General features: G+C 43.4%; 1 protein-coding gene across 16 annotated transcripts in view; it reads right to left on the reverse strand.

Moving 5' to 3' along the window:
* fnbp1b (formin binding protein 1b) overlaps positions 1 to 21,173 on the reverse strand; it is an 85,184-nt gene that overhangs the window by 13,315 nt on the left and 50,696 nt on the right. For 6 of the 16 annotated variants that reach the window (XM_069672940.1, XM_069672942.1, XM_069672946.1 and 3 more), the window contains 5 exons: positions 18,424 to 18,552; positions 16,242 to 16,388; positions 11,049 to 11,234; positions 8,997 to 9,185; positions 923 to 958 (listed from right to left, as the gene is read on the reverse strand). In XM_069672940.1, the coding sequence (XP_069529041.1) occupies positions 923 to 958; positions 8,997 to 9,185; positions 11,049 to 11,234; positions 16,242 to 16,388; positions 18,424 to 18,552 (687 nt within the window). Of the gene's footprint in view, positions 1 to 922; positions 959 to 1,226; positions 1,242 to 8,996; positions 9,186 to 11,048; positions 11,235 to 16,241; positions 16,389 to 18,423; positions 18,553 to 21,173 lie in introns of all 16 variants that reach the window. The other 10 variants (XM_069672948.1, XM_069672947.1, XM_069672943.1 and 7 more) reach the window with 5 other exon arrangements.

Here is a 21,173-nt window from a genome sequence, read left to right on the forward strand (position 1 = left end):
ATGAAGAGGCTCAGTCATGAAGTCATGTTTGATTTTGTGCTTCCTGTTTATATCCTGTATTGTTATATCTGTTTTATTGCTGTTGAGCCTGTTTTGTGCCGTCTCTTGTGTATTTGTTGTTGATTTATTTATTTGGGACGGGCAAATTAGCCAAGGCATTTATAATGCTGTAGTGAGCGGTTTACTTGCTTCTTACTTGTCCCAAACAAACAAACATTAACTAAATAGAAGAGCAGTGACTTAACCTGCTTATTTCCTAAACAACTACTAGTTGTAAGCAGCAACTTTAGATTTCTCTGACAATAATTAAAAGGCATTTTGCATAATAACTGATTATACTGGTTATTACGCACTAATTACAAAAATAAATACATTTTATTAAAACTACAAGACATTGCATCTTGGGATTTTTAGCAGAAATTAGCGTATATAACTAGTTTATTACTTTTCTGTTCCACTCTTAGAAATACCTTTTTGAATATAAACATTTGGGACACTACATTAATTTTGGACGCTCCAATAAAATGGACGGTAAGAAGATCTAACACAAAGCTTCAGGTACTTTTAAAAAAAATCTTTAAAGTGAGACACGCTAGCTGTTTCACCTTGTTTCCGGTCTTAATGCTAAGCTAAGCTAAGCTGTAGCTTCATATCAAGCACACAGATATAAGAGTGTTGACAACTGAATTATTTCAGTCTCAGAAGTTTATATCCTAAATTGTTAAACTATACCTTTAACTGTAACTAAACACTACTATGTATACAGCATTCTTTAAACACAATACAACAGCATGCAGTGAGAAAACACTACATCAGATCAGATTAGTATTTGTGTTACAGGGACAAACAATTTGTCGAGACAAGGAGGACTACCAGACAGACTAAGACACAGACGGATAAAACATTGAGTAAATCTGATCACCTCAATGAGATTCCGGACGTGGGAATTGAGTGTGATCTGCACCACAGAGACCACAGACAGAGTTCGGGAGAGACATGAACACAACCACGACATTAAAACACACAAATGAGACAACGACGTGAGTCTGGGGTCCATCGTTGTGTCACAAATTAAATTACAAAAATTTTAATCCAGAAATTTAAAAAAAAACATGAACAGAAACATAGCGGCGTACAAAACGTTGTTATCATTGTGTTACTGGGAGGACGTGACATCATGCTATGATCATGCCGCTACGGTCGTGCGGTTATACGGTCATGCTTACCAGCTTGAGAGAAAGCTTCGTGGGAGAAGGGGAGGAGGAGAGAGAAATGGCGAGGAGCGGGAGAGAGAAAGAGACAACAGGTAAAAGTCAGCATCAGGAGAATATCGCAGCCATTTGAGTCATTTTCCTTTAAATACAATGTTTTTACACTTAACCCTTCTCGTGCCAAACTTCACCGTTTAAGGAAAAGAGGGTATAAAGGTATTTATTTAGGATTTATAGCCCCGCTCTTTTCCAATATGGTGAAGTTTAACATTTCTAGTATGATGGATTAATGAAACATGAGAAACAAGCTGACCTACAGCACAAGCATGAAGTAAAGAATGAGTCAAAATTAAGGGAGGACAGATGAAAGTAAACGTGAGGAAAAGGAGAGGGAAGGGAATGACTGCGACAGGGACGGATGTACCCTTTTTACTTCTTGATCCCTCTCTGCTGCCATCGCAGAGAAATGACAGCAGAGGGCGCCAGAAGCACATCAGCAGATCCAAACGTGGACATGGAGGCAGATACAAGACAAGCTGGAGACACACTTTAAAACTCCCTGGTTGTGAAAGCGTCTAAATATAAAGCTGGATTGAAACAAAGGAACAAAATAAAGAGAAGAAATCACAAACTAAAGGCATGAAGGGTCAAAAGAACAGAAGATGTGGCTGCTTCTGCGGCCTGTTTGGACTTCTGAGAGGATTTGGTTACGTTTTGATCACAAAGAACCGACTACAGAGCAGGTTAACAACCTGGTAGAGCCGCAGCAGATGACTTGTAATCCTGTTAGAGGCTCACAGGCTGGTGCACTGAGGTGCTCTACTCACTTTAGTCCACTAATAGAGTCATCCACCTGGAATGGCCTGATACGGTCAGGACCGCCTTGTGATCCTCACTCTCACCTCCCCACTGCTGTGTTATTCTTACAAGCCTTTGTGTGAGGCTTTGCTTGCAGAGAACAAAACATAAAGTAATATGATGACGGGTATTTCTGAGTGATAAGAGCGCCTTCAAAACTCTCGAATGTAGGTTAGGCCTTGTTTCTGTTTGTATTGGGTCAGGTCCAGACTTTACTCCGTAAATTTAAGGATGGGATTTTCACAAGAAAACCACAAGAAAACTCCAGGGCACTCTCTTTTGAAACCATTAAAAAGCCTTTAATTTCACAACATGCTCATTTTAGACCTTTAAAGACCAGCTCCAGTCACGTTTTAAGACGTATAAAATGATCTGCTTGAAATAATAAATTGTGTCTGGTGTGTTTTTTCTGCGAAATACATTTAATTACCTTGTAAGAATCCTCCTAAGGCATCTCCTCCTTCTCCCTCACTAAAAATCAGCATAGGCCCCGCCCACTATGTGCTACGTTTCTCCCTTCGTAAAATTACAGCCGAAATCAAAACACGTCTCTGCCATGGTTTAGTGGACACTTGTTGAAACTCAGCTAGCTTGAAATGTAGTAACTAGAAGTAACGTTAACGTTAGTAGTCAGTAGTGAGTTTGCAAACATCATGGTAACAGTTACAGCTGGCTCTCGCATCGCTGAAGTGGTTGCTATAGGTTACACATAATGATACGCATAGCGTCACCCCGTCCATTAACGGGATCGGCTCCTTAGGTTTGTGACATCACAAACCCTGCCAATCTGAAAACGTGTTGTTCAGCCTGTCCTTGGTACACTGCAGTTTAAAAGCAGACAGGCCCAGCCATGGAGATGACTGCTGATGTTGTCCCTGATATGTCTTCTAGCACATGAGAAACACCACATGGAGATGTTTACAAGGTTTAACACACTCTAACATGTTTTGCATCAAGCCTTAGTCAAGAAGAGAAAAGTATTTCTATAAAGGCATTTTTATTGTTTAAAAAGAGAGTGCTTTGGAGTTTTTATGTACCATATTGTAATAGGCAGTGATATGCCGCTAAACGTTGGAACTTGCAAAAGTGGATTTTTCCTTCAAAATGTGAGAATATTGTATAATCATGTCTCATGTAAGGTCCTATGTGAGAAATAAAGATCATTAAATACAAAAATACATTGTAGTAACTGTGTTTACAGCAAGCCCTTAGGTGTACCTGAACTCTATCCAACCACCCAGACAGACACAGATATACAGGTATATTTCAGCCCTTACAGACATCAACATTGCTGCAGTATGGCACACCAGCACAGAGAAAGCCTAGGAGGGGTGAATTCTGGGTACTGTAGGCTGAACCAAGACCCCAAAGTGTGACCAACACCTCGCCTTGTTCGACACCCAGCTGAGAGCGAGGTTAAGTTAACGAGGAGGAGGGGGTGATTGCTTATTGGGTCGGACAATAAGCATCCTCACACCCATAATCCCCCACAGCCTCAGGTGCTTGTGACACTTTGTGAATTGACCCCATGTGGATGCTCAGTCGGGGAAAGCCCTTAATCAGCTGCGGGGGATGACGAGCAACAAGAAACCTCAAGCGGATACATGTGATGTGTGATGATGTCATCATCTCCTCGGATCATTCGTCCGGATGCTACACGTGGCAGAGCCATGTGATCGATTCCCAGCCAGGCACACACACTAGCCTCCTTTGTGGGGAAAATTTAGCCTGGTTAATTGTGGGACGAACATCCTCCTCGTAGATAATGAATGGGTCACAGAATTAAACCATTATTAATGAGGCTACTGCATGTGCTGCACATGGCTTTTACTCACTTATTCAGTCACGTACCTACACACACACCTCTGTCACTCACTCTCGCCCTTCACACACACACTTACAACATATTGCCTTGCTTCGAAAGCATATGTGGGTCGACCCAGAGTCCTCTTCATAAGCTCTTTGTGACGAGTGAGCGTGCGCGGGGATTGCTGCTGAGGTGGTTGTCAGAGAGAATACAGCTTCGTCAATGAGATCAACACTGACTCCCTTAAAGCTCTTACACTCTACACGCTCTTAATTCGACACCTAAAACACATACGCTTGTCCTCTTACACAAGACACACACGCACACACACGCTCGGCACATATACAGTTGCTGTGGATGGATGAGACGGCTAATATGCACCACACAAAGGCTGACCTGCAGGGGGGTAGACATGCCTCCGCTGAGCAGGGAGACACCCCACCTCGACTGGCACAGCTACTCTCCTTAATGTGATGCTGTGTTGTCTTTGCAGGAGGGGGGAGACGACTACAACCCACTTCTGTTGACTTTAGTAGGTTTTATGTTTTTCATCTGTTAAATCTTTAAAAAAGGGTTTCTGCAGGATGTTAAGTTTACAAATGTTTAATTCCATACAGAATGAAGTTGAATACTTATTAATACTGGCTAAAATATGGAAGTATGACAGCAAACTAACAAGAAAAATGTGGCCTATAATTTCAGTACTCCCCAGCAGGATATAAGAATAACTCATAATGATAAATTAATTAATTTAACAGGACTTTGGACCTAGAAAAGTGGTAAAAAACTTAGAGCTGCTAAGCTGTTATAGCTAGCAACCAGGAACTCTGCATGTACAATCCAATGTTATTTAAACACTGAGTTACAGTGCGTTACTTCTTGCTACAGCCTACAATTGACCACTGCTAAGTCCCACCCCCCTTGGTTACTGTTGCTACGCCTGTCAAGCTTTCGCACCGGCATGTAAATATAGCGCCGTTTACAACTATAACAGTGAGAGATGTTCCAACAGAAATAATAGAACATTCTGGAGAAATAGTTCCCAAAAATCAGAGAGAAGTCGACAGGAAGGACGACAACACGCATTTCAAAGCTACATCCAGAATATAATTTGTCAGCAGAGTGTTGAGAATGAAGAGGACATAAGGCAAAAGCTCACTGGTCCCAATGCGAGCGTCAGTCCGTACTCAAACACACCTGATTCGAATGATCTGCTCGTTATCAATCCCCTGAGAAGCTTCAGTTGGTTGATAACGAGCAGATCATTTGAATCAGGTGTGTTAGAGTACGGACAAAATTCTAAAACATGCAGGAAGGTAACACTGCAGGAGCAGGGTTGGAGAACCCTGATGAACTTTCACTATCTAATATGTTTTAGCACATTGCTAGCAAACTAAATTATCCCACTTTTTTGCTTAAAGCGCGTCTGGATATTGCTTGCATATCGTGGGCTTGATCCAAACACTGCCTCTCCTAAAGGCACAACAGCAAAGCTTGACAAAATCCTGTACAAGTTTGCCACAACAGAGGCTCAAACCAAGGGGTGGTAAAATAAAAGCTGTGCCGATATCATCGGTGGTGTTAGCGAAGGCCAGACAGGATCGCAAGCGGAGCCCAGATGACTGTCTTCCACATTTTTTAATCCATGTCCGACATCACTCCTCTCGAGTTTTTGGCTTCGGAAAAGCGAAAAATATGACACGCCCCTCTAAACTTTGAGGATATCTGAAAGCTTGACAGGCCTCCTGTGCCTAGTTACGGTTACTAACGTAGGATTGAATTGTGGCCGTTCAAGGGAGGGGCTTAGCGAAGGGTCAGTTGAGAGCAATAACATCAAATAAATATTCAAGATGATCTCGCAACCTCTCAAGACCTGCAGATAACCCGTTAAACTTACTTCAGATTCTGTTGTACTAGTGATGAAGTTTAGCTAGTTAGCTTGTTAAAGCAGAAGGATGTTTGTGAAAGAGCTGAGGAATTACACTCAGCTGTTCAGAGGTAAACTGTCTGAGTCAGTGGGGCAGTAGGGTTGCTGTCCCTAAAGGACTTGTTGTTAATTTATGGGATTACACCTGTACCTTCTGCTTCCTTACAACGACCTGTTAATGTAGATACTGTCTAAAATGACTCTAAATCAAACATTTATATACATGAAAAACATGAAATGGTAACTGCAATGAGACATGAAAATATGTAATAAAATGTATTGTGATGAGATGTGGATACAGGCATACAGCTACTTTAAAATAAAGGGCTTTTATTTTGACAGTTTCTCACTTTTCACTGACTGCATTTGACCTTTTACTTGTGCAGCAAAAAGTTACACTAAGGTCAAACTTCAATCTTTTAATCTGTGCATACACTAACACAATGCATGTGATTGAACCATTTTTTATCGCTCTCCTCGTGAGCTGTTTCAGCACTTCCGCTTTCAGAAAACGTGCACTTCCTGCTTGAAAAAAATACACACTTCCCCTTTCTTCTGCCGACCTTCAATCATTTCCTCCACAATACGCTCGCACAGTGCAGCGTCGCACCCAGCGTATTGTTCTTTCTGCCTTTTCAGACGTCATGTTAGCACCAATTCAAACGGCGAGTAACTGCTGCCCTTTCAAATTACGAGCGTAAACAAAAAACTATATTTGTGAGCTCCGGAAGGAAACACGTGAGGTACCGCCCGTTCCTGAGGTCAGGGGGAGATGGAGGGGTGTTACAGGAAGGCGTGATGTGACCTGCCCCCCTCTGGCCCAGCGACCCCGTAACAAGCACACGCTGGACTTTAGAGCGGTAACTGGTGATGACACCCACCAGGACTCTGGGCTGGTGCTGATAAAGCCTCCCGCAAGGAAGCCTTCTAAAATTACTCTTTGAACACAACACGGGGTGACTCAGCCGCCCTGCTGCCACGTCCACAACACATTCGTTTGTTCTCACTGTTCTTTAAGCTCTTATCCTCCAATTTCACATATTGGAGTTGATCATGTTTCATCACGATCGGATGTTATATACATTTTTTCCCCAATTAAACGATATTTTCTGATATTACAAAGTCTGCCATGATATAATTTTGATTTAAATCTATTCATTGGCTGGTGATTGATGATATAATAGGCAAATTTAATAAAAGCTAAATCCATATAAACTCACAAAATCAATTTAAACATGATCTCATAATAACAGCTACTTCAATTTAAAGCCCATCTTTCCTCCATAATCCAAATTATTTCCACATCGTTAACTAATTTCAGATCGGGCAGTCGATATTAGAGTCTGACTGATATAAGCCTGACATAGATATACCTGTATTAGCATGTATAGGTTTTTCTATATGCACCGACATGTCAATGTTTTTAACATAACGCAGGAAATAATGTTTGGGGTTATTAAGAAACAGTGTCATCACATAGTTTGTACAGCGCTCTGACTCACAGACTGTATAAAAAGATGGACGACATGACAGCTCCCTAAAAGTGAAGCCAATCCCTCTCTATCGCCCCCTGCTGACTGGCTGCAGTATAGGTCATAAAGCCCGCCTCCTCCATGTTAACAGATGGGACATGAGTCAAACTATAAAATCAAAATACACGCCAAATTAATGTTTCTCAAACATGTTTCTGTCATTACAGTTAGTTCTTATCATGCTGATTTACATCCAAGTGTTCAAGTTTATTTTTAATTAGTTATTTGATGCTGTAAAAAGGATGATTGACAGCTCTGTTGACAACTGTTCCGGATTAGCAGAGTAGAGGAGGAACGGCGAGAGGAGACGTAACTTAAACAATCACTACAGTTATTGAAGTTTCCATATCTGTGAACGTTAACCTCAGACCAACACAAGAAGCTGTTCTGCTGTTAAACACGCCGGCGTGCGGGATCAATGCTGTTTCTTTCGGTAAGTTAAGTGTGTGTTTGGGTTTGGGGAAGTGGCTGTGACGACTCCACACGCCGATCTCTACTGCGCAGACTCCAAATGACGTCACCATCACAAGATGGCAGCGCCTATCACGGGGGCTGTTTTGGCATCCCTTTCGTTCAAGAGAGCAGATGGAGATGTGTCGTCCATCTATATATATACAGTCATTGGTCTGTAGTCACATGTAGCAGAGCATCACAGCTGAGCTGAGACAGTGGTCCACACTAGAACTGGTTGACGATGTATATTAATTAGATTTATGTATTTAAGACAACATTCTTTTGAGTACCTCTGCATAGTTATAATCGGTGCACAAACCACATAGAAAAAGTCTATTTTCAATCCTGCTCAAAAACGTACTCTGGCCACTATATCTAGTTTTTTTGTGTGTGAAATATCCGCTCTTAAATCGGCATCACTATCAGCCTCAAATATCCCACACTGGTCGGGCTTTAATGTCAGCATTATCTGGCTTTTTCTTGGCTGCCTGCAACCATAAAGCTTGTACGTTGACACAGATGTGCCATGAGACTTTCAAAATAAAGGCCTAACTTTAGGACAATGATAAAGACTGAGGTTTCACTTGTTTGATATGCTCATTAAAACTATATAAATATCCAAAGCAATGGATCGTTACACCCTGCGTATCATATGCAAAAAGAAACCCCAAAACAATCTGCCTCCAGCACAGACTGCAGAGAAGAGGTGCGCAGTGAGAGCGACTGCAGTCTCCATGCTACTGCCAAGACTGCTAAGGCGTCTTGCTAATCAAAGGGGGGGGGAGGTGGGTTGGAGGAGGGACTGTCATTGTGAGTACAGAGTTAATGTGAAGAATGGAGGGACAAGATGGAGAGACTGTTGGTGAGTCAGACAAGTACCATGGATTCATAGTTGTGCGCTACGTAAGCATGCTACAGAAGCAAAACAAGGCTGAGCACTGTATGAGTGAAGGTAAGAGGCCCGTCGTGCTGCTGAAATTCACTCCTTATACCATTTTAGGAAGAGTAGGACCAATTTTGAAGACGCTGAATGGCGCTGTTTTATAATGAAGGTCACACTGCCTACATACAGATGCTTTTAGATAACAGAGATAATGTTCATGATCAATGTCTTCACCCATACAGTGCAGCAGGTACACAGCTCAGATACAGGTGTAGAGAGAGAGACACGCACACGTGCACAAAGCTGGCTGGACAAACACACTTACCCCTCGCCTCAGGCTCCGGAGGCAGTGCATTTTGGGTTTGGAGGCCATGAAGTCGTTGAGGCGGTGGGAGAGGGGCTCCTTTTGCTGCTTGGGAGATTGGGAGTCGTTGGGAACAGCAGAGGGTGAGGGCGGGGATGTGGCTGGGGGGGCAGGTGGGGGCTGGTGGGGGGACGTTAACAGGGACATAAGCTACCAGTAAGAGAGGGAGCCGTGACGGAGGGGAAGAGGAGGAAGAGGAGGAAAAACATGGAAGAAGAAGAAGAATAAAGGGGGCAAGAATCCAACGAAAAACAGACAAAGGAGGAAAAAAGGAGGAGGGAACACAAAACGAAATAAATAAGCCTCCTACAAATATTAAAAAAGAAACACACAACAGAAAACCCAAACAGAACGTAAAAGTTAACCAAAGCAACGTCAAACCTAGTGTATCAGTTATGTTGTGGAGAAAACATATTAAACGTAAAATACAAAGGAAACAAAAACAGAGTGAGTAGGAAGCGTAAAAACGTGTTAAAGCAAGCGGCTGCGACGAAGCAAACAGCGGTCAGTCAAAGCGCATGCAGGCGTCCATTTTGGAAATCCTTTTCCCTTTTTTTTTTTCTCGACCTCATCACATGCCAGCTAGGACGAGAAATTCCCCACATCCCCGAGGATATCAGCCGCTGAATTTTGAGGTCATCACCAAGAGGAATTGAATTGCTTATCGCTGTCCTAAAACATCTGACTGCATTATTCATCACCAGAAGTTGAGACGTTAGGAGAGTGGAGCAGCGCACATGCATGGGGAAGTGATTCAGAAAGCCTTCTTTTAGACACAAAGAGACTCTTAAAAACCCTGATTACACGGGGCAGAAATGGTGCTGTTATACTGAATTATCAATCTGATGTTTAAAGGTATAATAAGTAGGATTTTCCTGGAAAAATAAAATACAAATGGGCCCCTAAACATGTGTGTTGGTGAGTGTGTGCAGACCCTTCCCTCTGCATCTGTTCTGTTGTGTTGCTTTGCACGGGACGTTTTCAGGAGGGGCGCTGTGGTGGTTCCCTGAGCCAATCACAGCGTTCAGGTGAGTGTGGGAGTGGCTCAAATTAGCAACTGGGCCCCTTTCAGACCGGCGAACATGGCGCAAGAGCGTCGCAGAGGTGGCCTTCTTTCTGTTGGACAAGTAGGAGCCTCAAACCGGGAAGGACAAGCTAAGCTAAAGCTAAGCGTGATGCCCAGTTTGAATGTGAAAAATCCTACTTATTATACCTTTAATGTGGTAATTGTTTCTGTTCTGCTTGCATGCATGTGTGCGATTAAAGTGGAAATACCTCTCTGTGCGGCTGCAGGAAATTAATCCTGCTCTGAATAAGTGTGCCTTAGATTCGGGAGGTTGCACACAGCAGATAACAGAAGTTCAAACACCATTCTCTAAAGTAAAGTACGCTGGGTTTCTCTCGCATTGCACACACTCGCTTCCAGCCTCTCTTTCCCCCACACACACACCCAGTTACTCACACATGCTCGTGTCTAGTTCAACACCAACAGTGCCACCAGCCCATAAGACAGTCAGAGATCAGTTTTGCTGCAGAAGCAGGAAACCGAAGGAGTTTGAACACCAGGTTACTTTAGATCAAGTTAAAATGTGCCAGTTGAGTCCGTCCACAAAGATGAAGGTAGGATTGCATTAGTGTGTGTTATAGAAAACGGGAGGCTCCCAAAATTGGCGAGGGTGATTGCGAGGGAGGGGGGAAACGGGTGGCGAATAATAACAACAACAGAAATTGCAATTTCTCAAAGGAAATTAACAAAATTATCTACACAAAAGTGAAATTAAACACAAGACTAGAGCTATAAATGCAACAGAAGCTACAAATGTGACACTGAACACATATAGTTCTATGGTGTTACAAGACAGAGCCAACATAACATGATACGACCTCCCTCCAGCCCTCCAACCCGCACAACACATTATTCTCCCCACAGTGCAAGGTGACCTCCGAGTGAGACGAAATGCCAGCGAGGCTTTGCGGCGCGATCAGGTGTAAATGTGTGCATTCATGTGTTACCTTGTTCTTGTTCTTAATGAAAGGCCACAGTTTGCCCTTGCTCTTGCCGGTGGGCTTCTCCTTGGTCTCTCTGGACAGGCTGGTCTCAGACGCCGTCCTCTTCATGGCCTGGCCGTAGTCCTCGAACTCCACGTCGCCCGGGGGCTCGAATCCGGACTTGTAGGACTCCACCACCTGCTTTGAGTCCTGAGGGGGGGGATGCAGCAATCAGCAACAGTCTTATACTCAAAGATACGATTTAAATTTGGATTTTAAGGCCACAATTTGATTACATTTTTGATTTAAACATTTTTAAATGACTTAAATTTTCCACAATAATCATGAAAATAACAATATTCCAAATTGGACACAGGCTCTTCTTATTCACTTTATTTCTCAGGTGCAATGACTGTTATAAACATTACTATAACTATGCCATATTACTCAAAAGGCTAGGGTACAGGGTGCTAAGGAGGGAAAATGAATAATATAAGTTTAAAACAATTACCATGTTTTAAAGTATGTCAGTTAAAGTAAGCAGAACGATATTATTCTGGTTTTAGGAGCATTGTTTGGAAACGTATACGCTGCATTCAGAATATGGCTCTCAGTTAGCGACACACAGCCTCCTGCTGTTTACAATCAGCCCTTTGCGCTGTAAGAAAACACAACTACCGTAACATTTGTGTATAAGAGGCACTTTTAAAACATTTTTTTCCCATCTAAAAAGTGGGCTGCGTCCGATACACCGGTGCAACCACTACCCTGGTAAAAATGCAGAGAGAGGACATCATGCGGTGTCGGTGCAGCCGCCACCCTCACAACAATCAACGTTACCGTAGGCTGAGCTCAACTGCCGCAGCGGTAGCTAGCAGGATTGCAAACATGACATGGTGAACACAGATTGTATAAACTGTGTGTGTTGAATGTGTTTAAATAACTTGTATACATGTTTATAATTATTTATTAATAGCTAGAGAAAATCTTTTTTCCTTCTGGGATACCCCCAAAAACTGACTGCGTCTTCATTCCGGCAAGACTTATATTATGGATTTTACGGTAATCAACAGTAGAAATAGACCGTTATGGTTTTTTCAGGGCCGATACCGATACCGATTATTATAAGTCAAGGAGGCCCATGACCGATATTTGGAGCCGATTCATTTGCAGTAAAAGTTAAAATATTGGCGTCAAAACTTTGAATAATACAAACTTAACACTTAACGTTGTTTAAATGCCTTTAAGAATATGTTTATTAAACAAACAAACAAAAAGCGCAGGGAGTTCCCAGGGTCAGCAGCATGTCTTATAAAGTTAACTGAAAATTTAAATAAATAAATAAATAACTTCCTGAAGTTTTATTAAGTAAATAAAACAAAGTTCAATAAAATTTGCAAAGAAATGATCTTTTTCTCCTCTCCGCCGAGCACTCTGCACTCTTATCGGCCATCGGATAGAAAAACAAAAAGAAAAAACAAAAAAGGCCGATGCCAATATGCGTCAAAATGCCGAATATCGGCGCCGCTAATCGGCCCGGCCGCTAATCGGTCGATCCCTAATCAACAGTTTGCAAGGCTTGAGTTAATCCCAGGATAAACAGCTATGTGTAAACGAGAATGTTCATTTAAATAGCCATGTACAAATCATAATTTATGATTAAAAACATGTATATTCATATTCTTAAGGGGGAACTGGATTAGCTCAGCGGTCAAATCGGCGGCCTGTGAACAGAGGCTATAGTCCTCGATGGGGCCCCGAGTTCGACCCCAACTCTCGACCCTTTGCTGCGTGTGATCCCCTGCTCTCTCTTCCCCTGTTTCCAACACTATCCCCTGTCCTCGCTTTCAATAAAGGCTGAACAAGGCCAAAAAACATTTTGTAAATGTAAACCTTAGTTTTATAACATTACTGTTAGAATATAAAGTCTCACGAGGAAAGCAAACAAACTCAGGAGCAGGAGGACTTTATGGTTCTGCTGAGCTGGTTTCTGTTGTTTCTCTGTTATCACTAACTCTGGCAGTGACCATGGTGTCTCGCAAAGTGCCGCTGCAGGCTACCGCAGGCTATGCTGTGTCGTCTGTGTGTGTGTGTCTGTGTATTTCCTTCAGACATGCTCATGTAGGCGGACTTGGAGGAAAAAAGTAGAGCTTGATTTTTTAAATTAAATGCTCACTTTGGTCAATTTTAACCCGCTGTGTATGTACATTTTAATGAAAGAATCCTAACATGTAAAGCAACAATGTCGGATGTCTGCGTGTTTAGATTGTCCTGCTAATCAGCAGGTCTGCAGATAAGATACAACACAATGTAGGCCTGGTGGCGCTCTTGTTTATAGTAGTTTCTGTCTGATAACAGTCCAGCAGTGAGTCATAAAAGAGGAGGGAGAGAGAGGCTGTCGCTCTTCAGTTTGTGGGCCACTGAAGACAGAGGAAAAGACCCAAATCTGTCAGGCAGGAGTTACGACAAAAACATCGAACACAGCCAGCAGGCTCATCAGACACAGGAAGACGCACATTAATCAAACGCAGCGTGCATCGGCCTATCTGAGCTGATAAGAGCCGGGGGTCTGGTCGGCGTTAGGACGAGGGGGTGGGGGGGTCAAGGATCTGCTGCTGTGCACGTATAGTTCACATGAGAGGAGACCATGAGGGGAAGAGAGACAGAGGGAGAATCAAGGAAGGAGCATGTGATGTGTCAGTCGGAGCCGTTGTTTACTGCAGCAGCCAGTCACAGGCTGGAGTCATCTCCCTGGAGCTGGGCCATGCACACAGCTAGACACACACAAACACACACACACACACATACTATGCAAAGCCTGGGGATAGTCTTGCTTTTTGTCATGCGGCAAGCAGCCAACATGTGACATCTCAATATATCACACCGCTCGCTCTGCCTTTAATGCAGGCGAACGCTTCCTTTCCCTTCTTAATAATAAACAATAAAAAGCCCTTTAACAGAAGTGTATATGAGCTGCTTGGAAGTGTTTGAATTTAAATACAAAGGCTCTATTAGACTACAGGAAGTGCAGAGTGATTCTACTTCCTCCTATTTCTTGACCAGGTACAGGTGTTATAAGAAAAAGTGTGGGGAAATCATCCAACTCGGTGTCAGGCAGAGCGATAGATCAGAAAATACCCTACTAACCGTGCCTGGCCGTTAATATGAAGCTGATACATGATACACATACCATGTGTGCATGGGGAACTTGTGCCTCAGTTACTGTTGGGGGGAGGATCGTTTTTTTTAAGGTAAAAGCACGAGGAGCCATCAAAGGGACAATTATAGTGTGTTCTTGTACGAGAGCTTGACAGACATATTTCCCCACCGATATGTAGATATATCACAGACATTATATAGGCTTTTCAATATTGATATTATATATTTGAAAACTTTTTCTACAGAACTTAACGCGTTTTCACATTCGGTACGATTGCTTCGTACTCTACCCGAGTACCCTCCCTCTCCTCTCCCCCGCCGGTCAGCTTTCACATGAATAATTTCGTTCCGTACCCGAGTACACTTGCGGTAGGACTCCGAAGCAGAAGGTGGCGGTAATGCGCCTCAAAAATACGGAGAAGAAGAAGAGTGTCATCAACTACGTCAACATTGTTTATGTTGTCTTTTCAGTGTCAAAAAGCGTGTGAATCGCATGATCCCAAGCCCAAACAACGGAGCCGACCATCGCACTATGCCTGCTATATGTTTTGGAGAAAATCTTAAGAACGACCCTCTCACCGACATTCCTACGGTATCAGCTAGGGATGCACCGATACCGATACCAGTATCGGGTATCGGGCGGTATCGGAGCTTAAGCACTCATACTCGTAAAACTACGCTGATACAACTGCACCCGATATATCTTTACGGCTTGGCGTTAGCCTCCCGTTAGTTAAGCAGGGAGGCGGAAAAAGGCTTAGTCCTCACAGACAGCACTAACATATACACTCACGGCCAAACTGACGCTAACAGAGTGTAACATAGACATGAACGCAAACTAACTTACATATTCATGGACGCACACGATAAAAAGAGTCCGTCGGCGATCACTGATGTCTCCGCAGTGCTAAACAAGTCCGGGCATGTCTCCCTCACTGCCGTGTTTCGGGGGGATGCGCTGTGTTGTGCTGCGTTCAAGTGCGCTCAGAAATGTTAGAGCTTATCACATGACCTTTATTACACTATATGTGGTATGTTGTGCGGCAGTGTCATGTTTGTTTGTGCTAAAATGTCAGCGACAGTTGCATCATTTTACTTTGTCACAGTCAGAAAGTGAGGAACATCTGATGAAAGTGAAACAAGCTTTTAAAGTCATTATGAGAACTGTAATGATATTATTAAGGACTCATACCGGTACTCGGTATCGGCAAGTCCTCAAATGTAAGTACTTGTACTTGGTCTGAAAAAAAGTGGTATCGGTGCCTCCCTAGTATCAGTCATGGTCCTGCAGTTCAGAGGATGAGATCGCAGGTGCCGCGTGCATACGCGGACATTGTATAAAGCAGTCGACTGCCGTGGTTTGGTACGGTTAGCTTTCACATTTGATGCGTACCATACCCGAGTACACATGAACCGTACTCAAGACCACCTTTTCAAGTGGACCCGGGAATGGATCAACGGGCCGTGTTTGAGTACGGTAAACAGTGTTCACACTTATCAAATGAACTGGACTTTGGCATCAAGTGTACTCGGATCCGGGCCCTTAATGTGAAAGCCCCCTTAGAATGCAGAGAACAATGCTTGGGATGATTTAGAAATGGTTTAAATTCATAGCAGCCTTCTGAACACCTTCGAATAGTCATCGGTCTATTTAAATCTAGCTCTATATTGCCGTCATATAGTCAGTCAGTGAATTATTTGCTTGGTATCAATATCGGTCAGGGTGAAGCTTATCCCTCATTGGTTTTCTTACTAGAAATGTAAGGTCAACAAACACTGAATCACTTTGTAAAGATATTCTCTCAGTTGCTTACAAGACTGTCCTCCCACAGCACTTTGTTATTCGCGGGTCAGCTGTTTTTATTTTCAATGTCCCCCCCAAGAGCACCAACCCACTGCCACACTTGTGGGTTAACTGAAAGCCTAATCGGTAGTGTGTGGGCCGTGACTGACACCCTGGCTGAGTGAGTAATGTGTCCCATATGGTGGTGGCTGTCTGTGTGTGTGTGTGTGTTTGTGTGTGTTTGTGTGCAGATATATGTCACTCTGCATACTCACAGTCTTGGGCTCGATGGACTCAGCTGCTTTCGTCATGCCGTCTAAACATTTCCCCACGATGGGCAGCACTTGGCGGTCCACGTCTGCAAACGTCTGCATGCACACGCCTATCCTCTCGATTCTTTTCTCCTCCATGTCTTGAAGTTTCTGCATTAAATTACAAGCATATGTTAATACATGCATGGCTATATTGTGTTATAGAATGGAGTTGAGTGGGCGGGGCTTCTGTCTAAAATTATAAAAAAAACAATTAGTTTGCAACATAGACTGTATAAAAAGACGGACGACATGGCAGCGCCGTAAAAGTGAAGCCAAACCCTCTCTATCGCCCCCTGCTGGCTGGCTGCAGTATAGGTCATAAAGCCCGCCTCCTCCATGTTAACAGATGGGACATGAGTCAAACTATAAAATCAAAATACACGACAAATACATTTTTCTCAAACATGGTTTCTGTCATTATAGTTAGTTCTTATCATGCTGATTTACGTCCAAGTTTTCATTTTTCTGACAAGTTTATTTTTAATTAATTATTTGATGCTGTCAAAAGGATGACTGACAGCTCTGTTGAAAAATCTGGCACCACCCTCTCTACTGCACAGACTCTGGCTCAAAATGACGTCACCATCGCAAGATGGCAGCGCCCGTCATGGGGGCTATTTTGGCATCAGTTTCATACAGTGACAGCAGATGGAGACGTGTCGTCCATCTTTATATACAGTCATTGGTCTGCAATCAAAAGCTCTAACAGAACAGTTATTTGATTATGAGCATCCAAGATCTGACAAACCATCTGCTTACCTTCAATAAGATTGCTTAAAAAGTCGGTCGAGAAACCTCACATCATCAAAGATTTTTAACGGGAATCTAATTATGTTGCTCTCCAAAACAAACAGTTAAACACTAAATAAAGTTGCATGTTAAAATTGAAAAAAAAGGAATGAATAGTTGTAACTTTGTGTTGAAAAGCCAAAAAATAGGGATGTAACGATACGTCGCAATACAATAATATCGATACATAAAAGGGACGATTCAAATCAATGAGATGAATTGAAATGCTCCTTAAACTCCTCATACTTTAAGCAGCAGAGGGCGCTATCTGCTTTTGGCTTCTCTTGTTCGACGTCATTACGTCTCTTGCGTCTGTAGCTGAAAAGAGGCGTGCAGACAGCAGGTGACGATTTTGAGGTAGAGAATGCGCTGTCTTCTATCAAATCGGGGGTGTTGGTGAGAAGAAGAAGACTTTACTTTATTCATCCCGAAGAGAAATTCAATGTTTTCACTATTACAAACATGCAGCACACACTGGGCCCGGAATACACAAACACAAACAGGACTCTATAGACATGCATCAATGGGGAGATGTCAGAGTGAGGGGGCTGCACATGGACATGCGCCCCGGGCAGTGGGGGATCCTCTCTCCAGCTACCAGCCCTAATTTCTGTGTTTTTGGTCTGTACCGGGACTTGAACCGGCCACCCTACGGTTCCCAAGCCAAGACTGAGCTACCTTCTACCGTAACAGCCAAGACAAAGACCGTCTGCAAAGAATGCAACAGACTGATGAGCTACACGAATAGCACAACCAACAGCGCCACAGTGAGCGCCTTATTTCTTTGCATCTTGAGAAGCTCGCATCGTCAACCCTGTATCATGATTCGTATCGAATCGTGTGTCGCGTGTTTCGTTACATCCCCACCAAATAAGACTTAACTGACACAATGCGGAGTAGAGTACAGCCACAGAGAGAAGTATTATTCTTCTGCTAATTTTTTAATAAGTGATATAAACTCTTCACACCGGTTACAACTGTCAGGTTGGAATCAGTTTGTACAAAATATCTGCACTCTTCAGAACGCTGCCTTTTTACCCTCAGTCTTTCCCGCTTGTTCTGAATGTATTTTTAGTCGTCGACCCAGAGGGGAGTGGGGGTGGTTGCATTGAATTCACAGGCTCACTAATGACTGCACATGAATGCACTATTCTGGCAAGACTTTTCAATCTGTCAGCACTTTTAGATGCGTTTATACACGGAGGTTTGAAAGACAGAAACACAGAATGATTCTGGGAGTCGACCTGATATAATCTTGATATATGGGACACACTGTTTACCTAAGATATGCAGGTTTGTTTAATCACACGTCAACAACAAACGAGCCCATATGTTGCAGAGCTGTCATATGTACCTGGAATATGTTGGGGATAACTGTGAAGTAATGTTCATTCTGCTCCTGGTTGAACTTCTGCAGGTAGGCGGAGTAATCGCTCTTACTGTCCGCCGCCATCTGGTGCCTCATCTGAGCTTGCTGTCGTGCCTGCAGAAGAAAAAAAGAACACAAACATGCAACATCAGAGACACGCTCACCTCACTAACCCACAGAGTCTGCTGATTAACACGGACATAAGGTCCCACACCCACACACACACACGCAGCATTACACCTACAAGAGTTGACACATTTGTGCGTACGAGTGTTCATGCGTGCACACGTATATAAACACATAGAGCCAGTGGACGCTCGGGCACAGGTGCAAACCCGAGTCGGGCAGCTGCAGCAGCCATTTGTGGCACACTTTACTGGAAGTAGGGCAGGACACACATATAAAAGGAGAAACAACAGGCTGCAGAATGAAGGGATTTGGATTTTGATTGCCCGCCCAGTCTGGCCAATCTCTGCCGTCGATAATGTTGATTATTTTAAGCTAGTTGAGTCTCACTGAGGGAAGGCAGGCAGTCAGAAACGCAGCAGGAGCAGCCTATTACAGATCCAAGGCAAGCAGATGGAGATGAGATTATCTCAGCTAGACAGCATGTGGGGTGTGTTTATATGTGCCGTGTGTGTGTGTAGCTAAGTACTCGTATCTGTTTCCTCTTTCCATCAGATCTGAAGCCTGTCCAGACAGAAACAGTGTTTTCATTGGGTCAGATTTAGCAACGGGTCACCTTATGAACCCCTGATTGCATTTGGTGAATGCATGAAGGCTGATGCACAAAAACACTGCAGCCAGTCTGCAAACAGTTTAATCTATATGCTATTAAATGGCTGAAATAAAGGCAATAAATGCTTATTTTATAAGATATTTCTTCTGACGAGGCAGTTGTTTATTCCTGTAGGTGTACAGAAGAAAGCACTTTTACCCCTTTCGACCAACCTGGTTCTAGTTCTGGGCTGGTGCTAGTGCTGGTTTGGAGCCGGTTCAACTTTGCAAACCAACTCGGAACCAGTTTGTTTTTCCACCTGCTAGAGCCCGTGAAAGAGCCACGTCATGACGTCACTCTACGTGACTCCTGTCGAACCCCGCTGCAGCCATCTCGCGCCTGATCTCCTCCAAACTTGCTTTGGCCCTCGTAGACCCCCACAGCTTGCTCTGGATCGCCTGCGAGGACCAAACAGCAAGAAGGCAGCTTGTCTCGTCGGCCGACCGCTGCTTCGCCTTTGTATCCAGAACCTTCCTTGTTTTGTGTCGCTGAATGTAGAAAAATGGCGGACACTCTCGTTTGGTTTGTCTTTTTTGGTCACGGCAACCCCGCCCCTCGCCCCTGACGAAAGCAGTTCGTGGTTCTAGACCAGCGAAGAGTTGGTGCAGCTCTGGAACCTGCCGAGAGGCGGTTCTGTCGTTGTCGAAACACAAGAAACTGGTTCTCAATTGAGCACGGAACCAGCCCTGAAACTGCCTCAGTCGAAAAAGGGTATTTATAAGCTATTTGAGCTGTTTAAAATTATAGCACATGCCCACGATAGTGTTTGACTTGTACATTAGTTTGGCAAAGAAATGCATCTACATCAGATTCCTTCCTTTCATTACGCAAGTCAATCTATTTTATAGTACAAGTACATTTAGTCAGATATATTTTAAGCACAGTATGCTGTTCCTCCCTTTGTATTCCAGGATATATCGTCATATTTCACGATGACTGAAATATCACTAAATGCTAGAACTTATTTTCCTACATTCTAAAATAGTTCAAGAAAAATGTACTTCCTTTAAAGTCTTCTGCACTAGTCTCAGGGTATCTAGTCTCTTGGACACTGCATCGCACTTAAAGACCCCCTCCAGTGGAAATCCAGTGTTTAACCTTGTTAACATCTCCATGTGGTGTTCTTCATGTGCTACAAGACACATCAGGGACCGAGGACAGGCTGAACAACACGTTTTCAGATTGCCAGGTTTGTGATGTCACAAACCCAAGGAGCCAATCCCATTAATGGATGGGGTGACGCTATGCATATCATTATGTGTAACCTATGGCAACCACTTCTGCGGTTCGCGAGCCAGCTGTAACCTCATTTTGCAAACTCACTACTGACTACTAACGTTAACGTTACTACTGCTAAATACTACATTTTAAGCTAACTAAGTTTCAACAAGTTGCCACTAAACGCAGGGACGTGTGTTGTTTTCGCGACGGAGGGGGCAGTTGGAAATTTGCATAGTGGGCGGGGCCTGTGCAGATTGGAGAATTTTTAATGAGGAAGAAGGAGGAGAGGCCTTGGGAGGCAGACTCAATTTATTATTTTATTTATTTCATTTGGATCTGCTCTTTAACTTGTTATAAAAGTTCTTAGCGAGGGAAGTTCTGTTGGAAGATAATGTTGCGTATTTTAAGCATGATTCTTCCCCTTTTCATCGCTTCTTCTCTTTGGTTTGAGAGCTGACTTTTTCTAGTGCATGTGCGGGGCAGTAGTGGGAACCTAACCCCGATCTGTCATCGTCCTGGGGGAAACATTAAAAAGACTTCATCCAGTTTTCACCCACACACCAATCAGAGGCAAAGCCCAGTCTCCCACACTCACACACACACATGTGGGTAAGTAATAGATGACATACTAGGGAGTAAAACAGGAGGACATCAGAGCAGAGACACTCGTCAGACACAAAGGTATATTGTTCCAGCACAGGGGGGGATGACAGTTAATACCTCAGTGGAAAATGAT

Source organism: Semicossyphus pulcher, unplaced genomic scaffold, assembly GCF_022749685.1.
Source record: "Semicossyphus pulcher isolate SPU_LCO1_2020_fin unplaced genomic scaffold, fSemPul1.0.p SCAF_22, whole genome shotgun sequence".
In the NCBI taxonomy this organism is placed as follows: domain Eukaryota; kingdom Metazoa; phylum Chordata; class Actinopteri; order Labriformes; family Labridae; genus Semicossyphus; species Semicossyphus pulcher.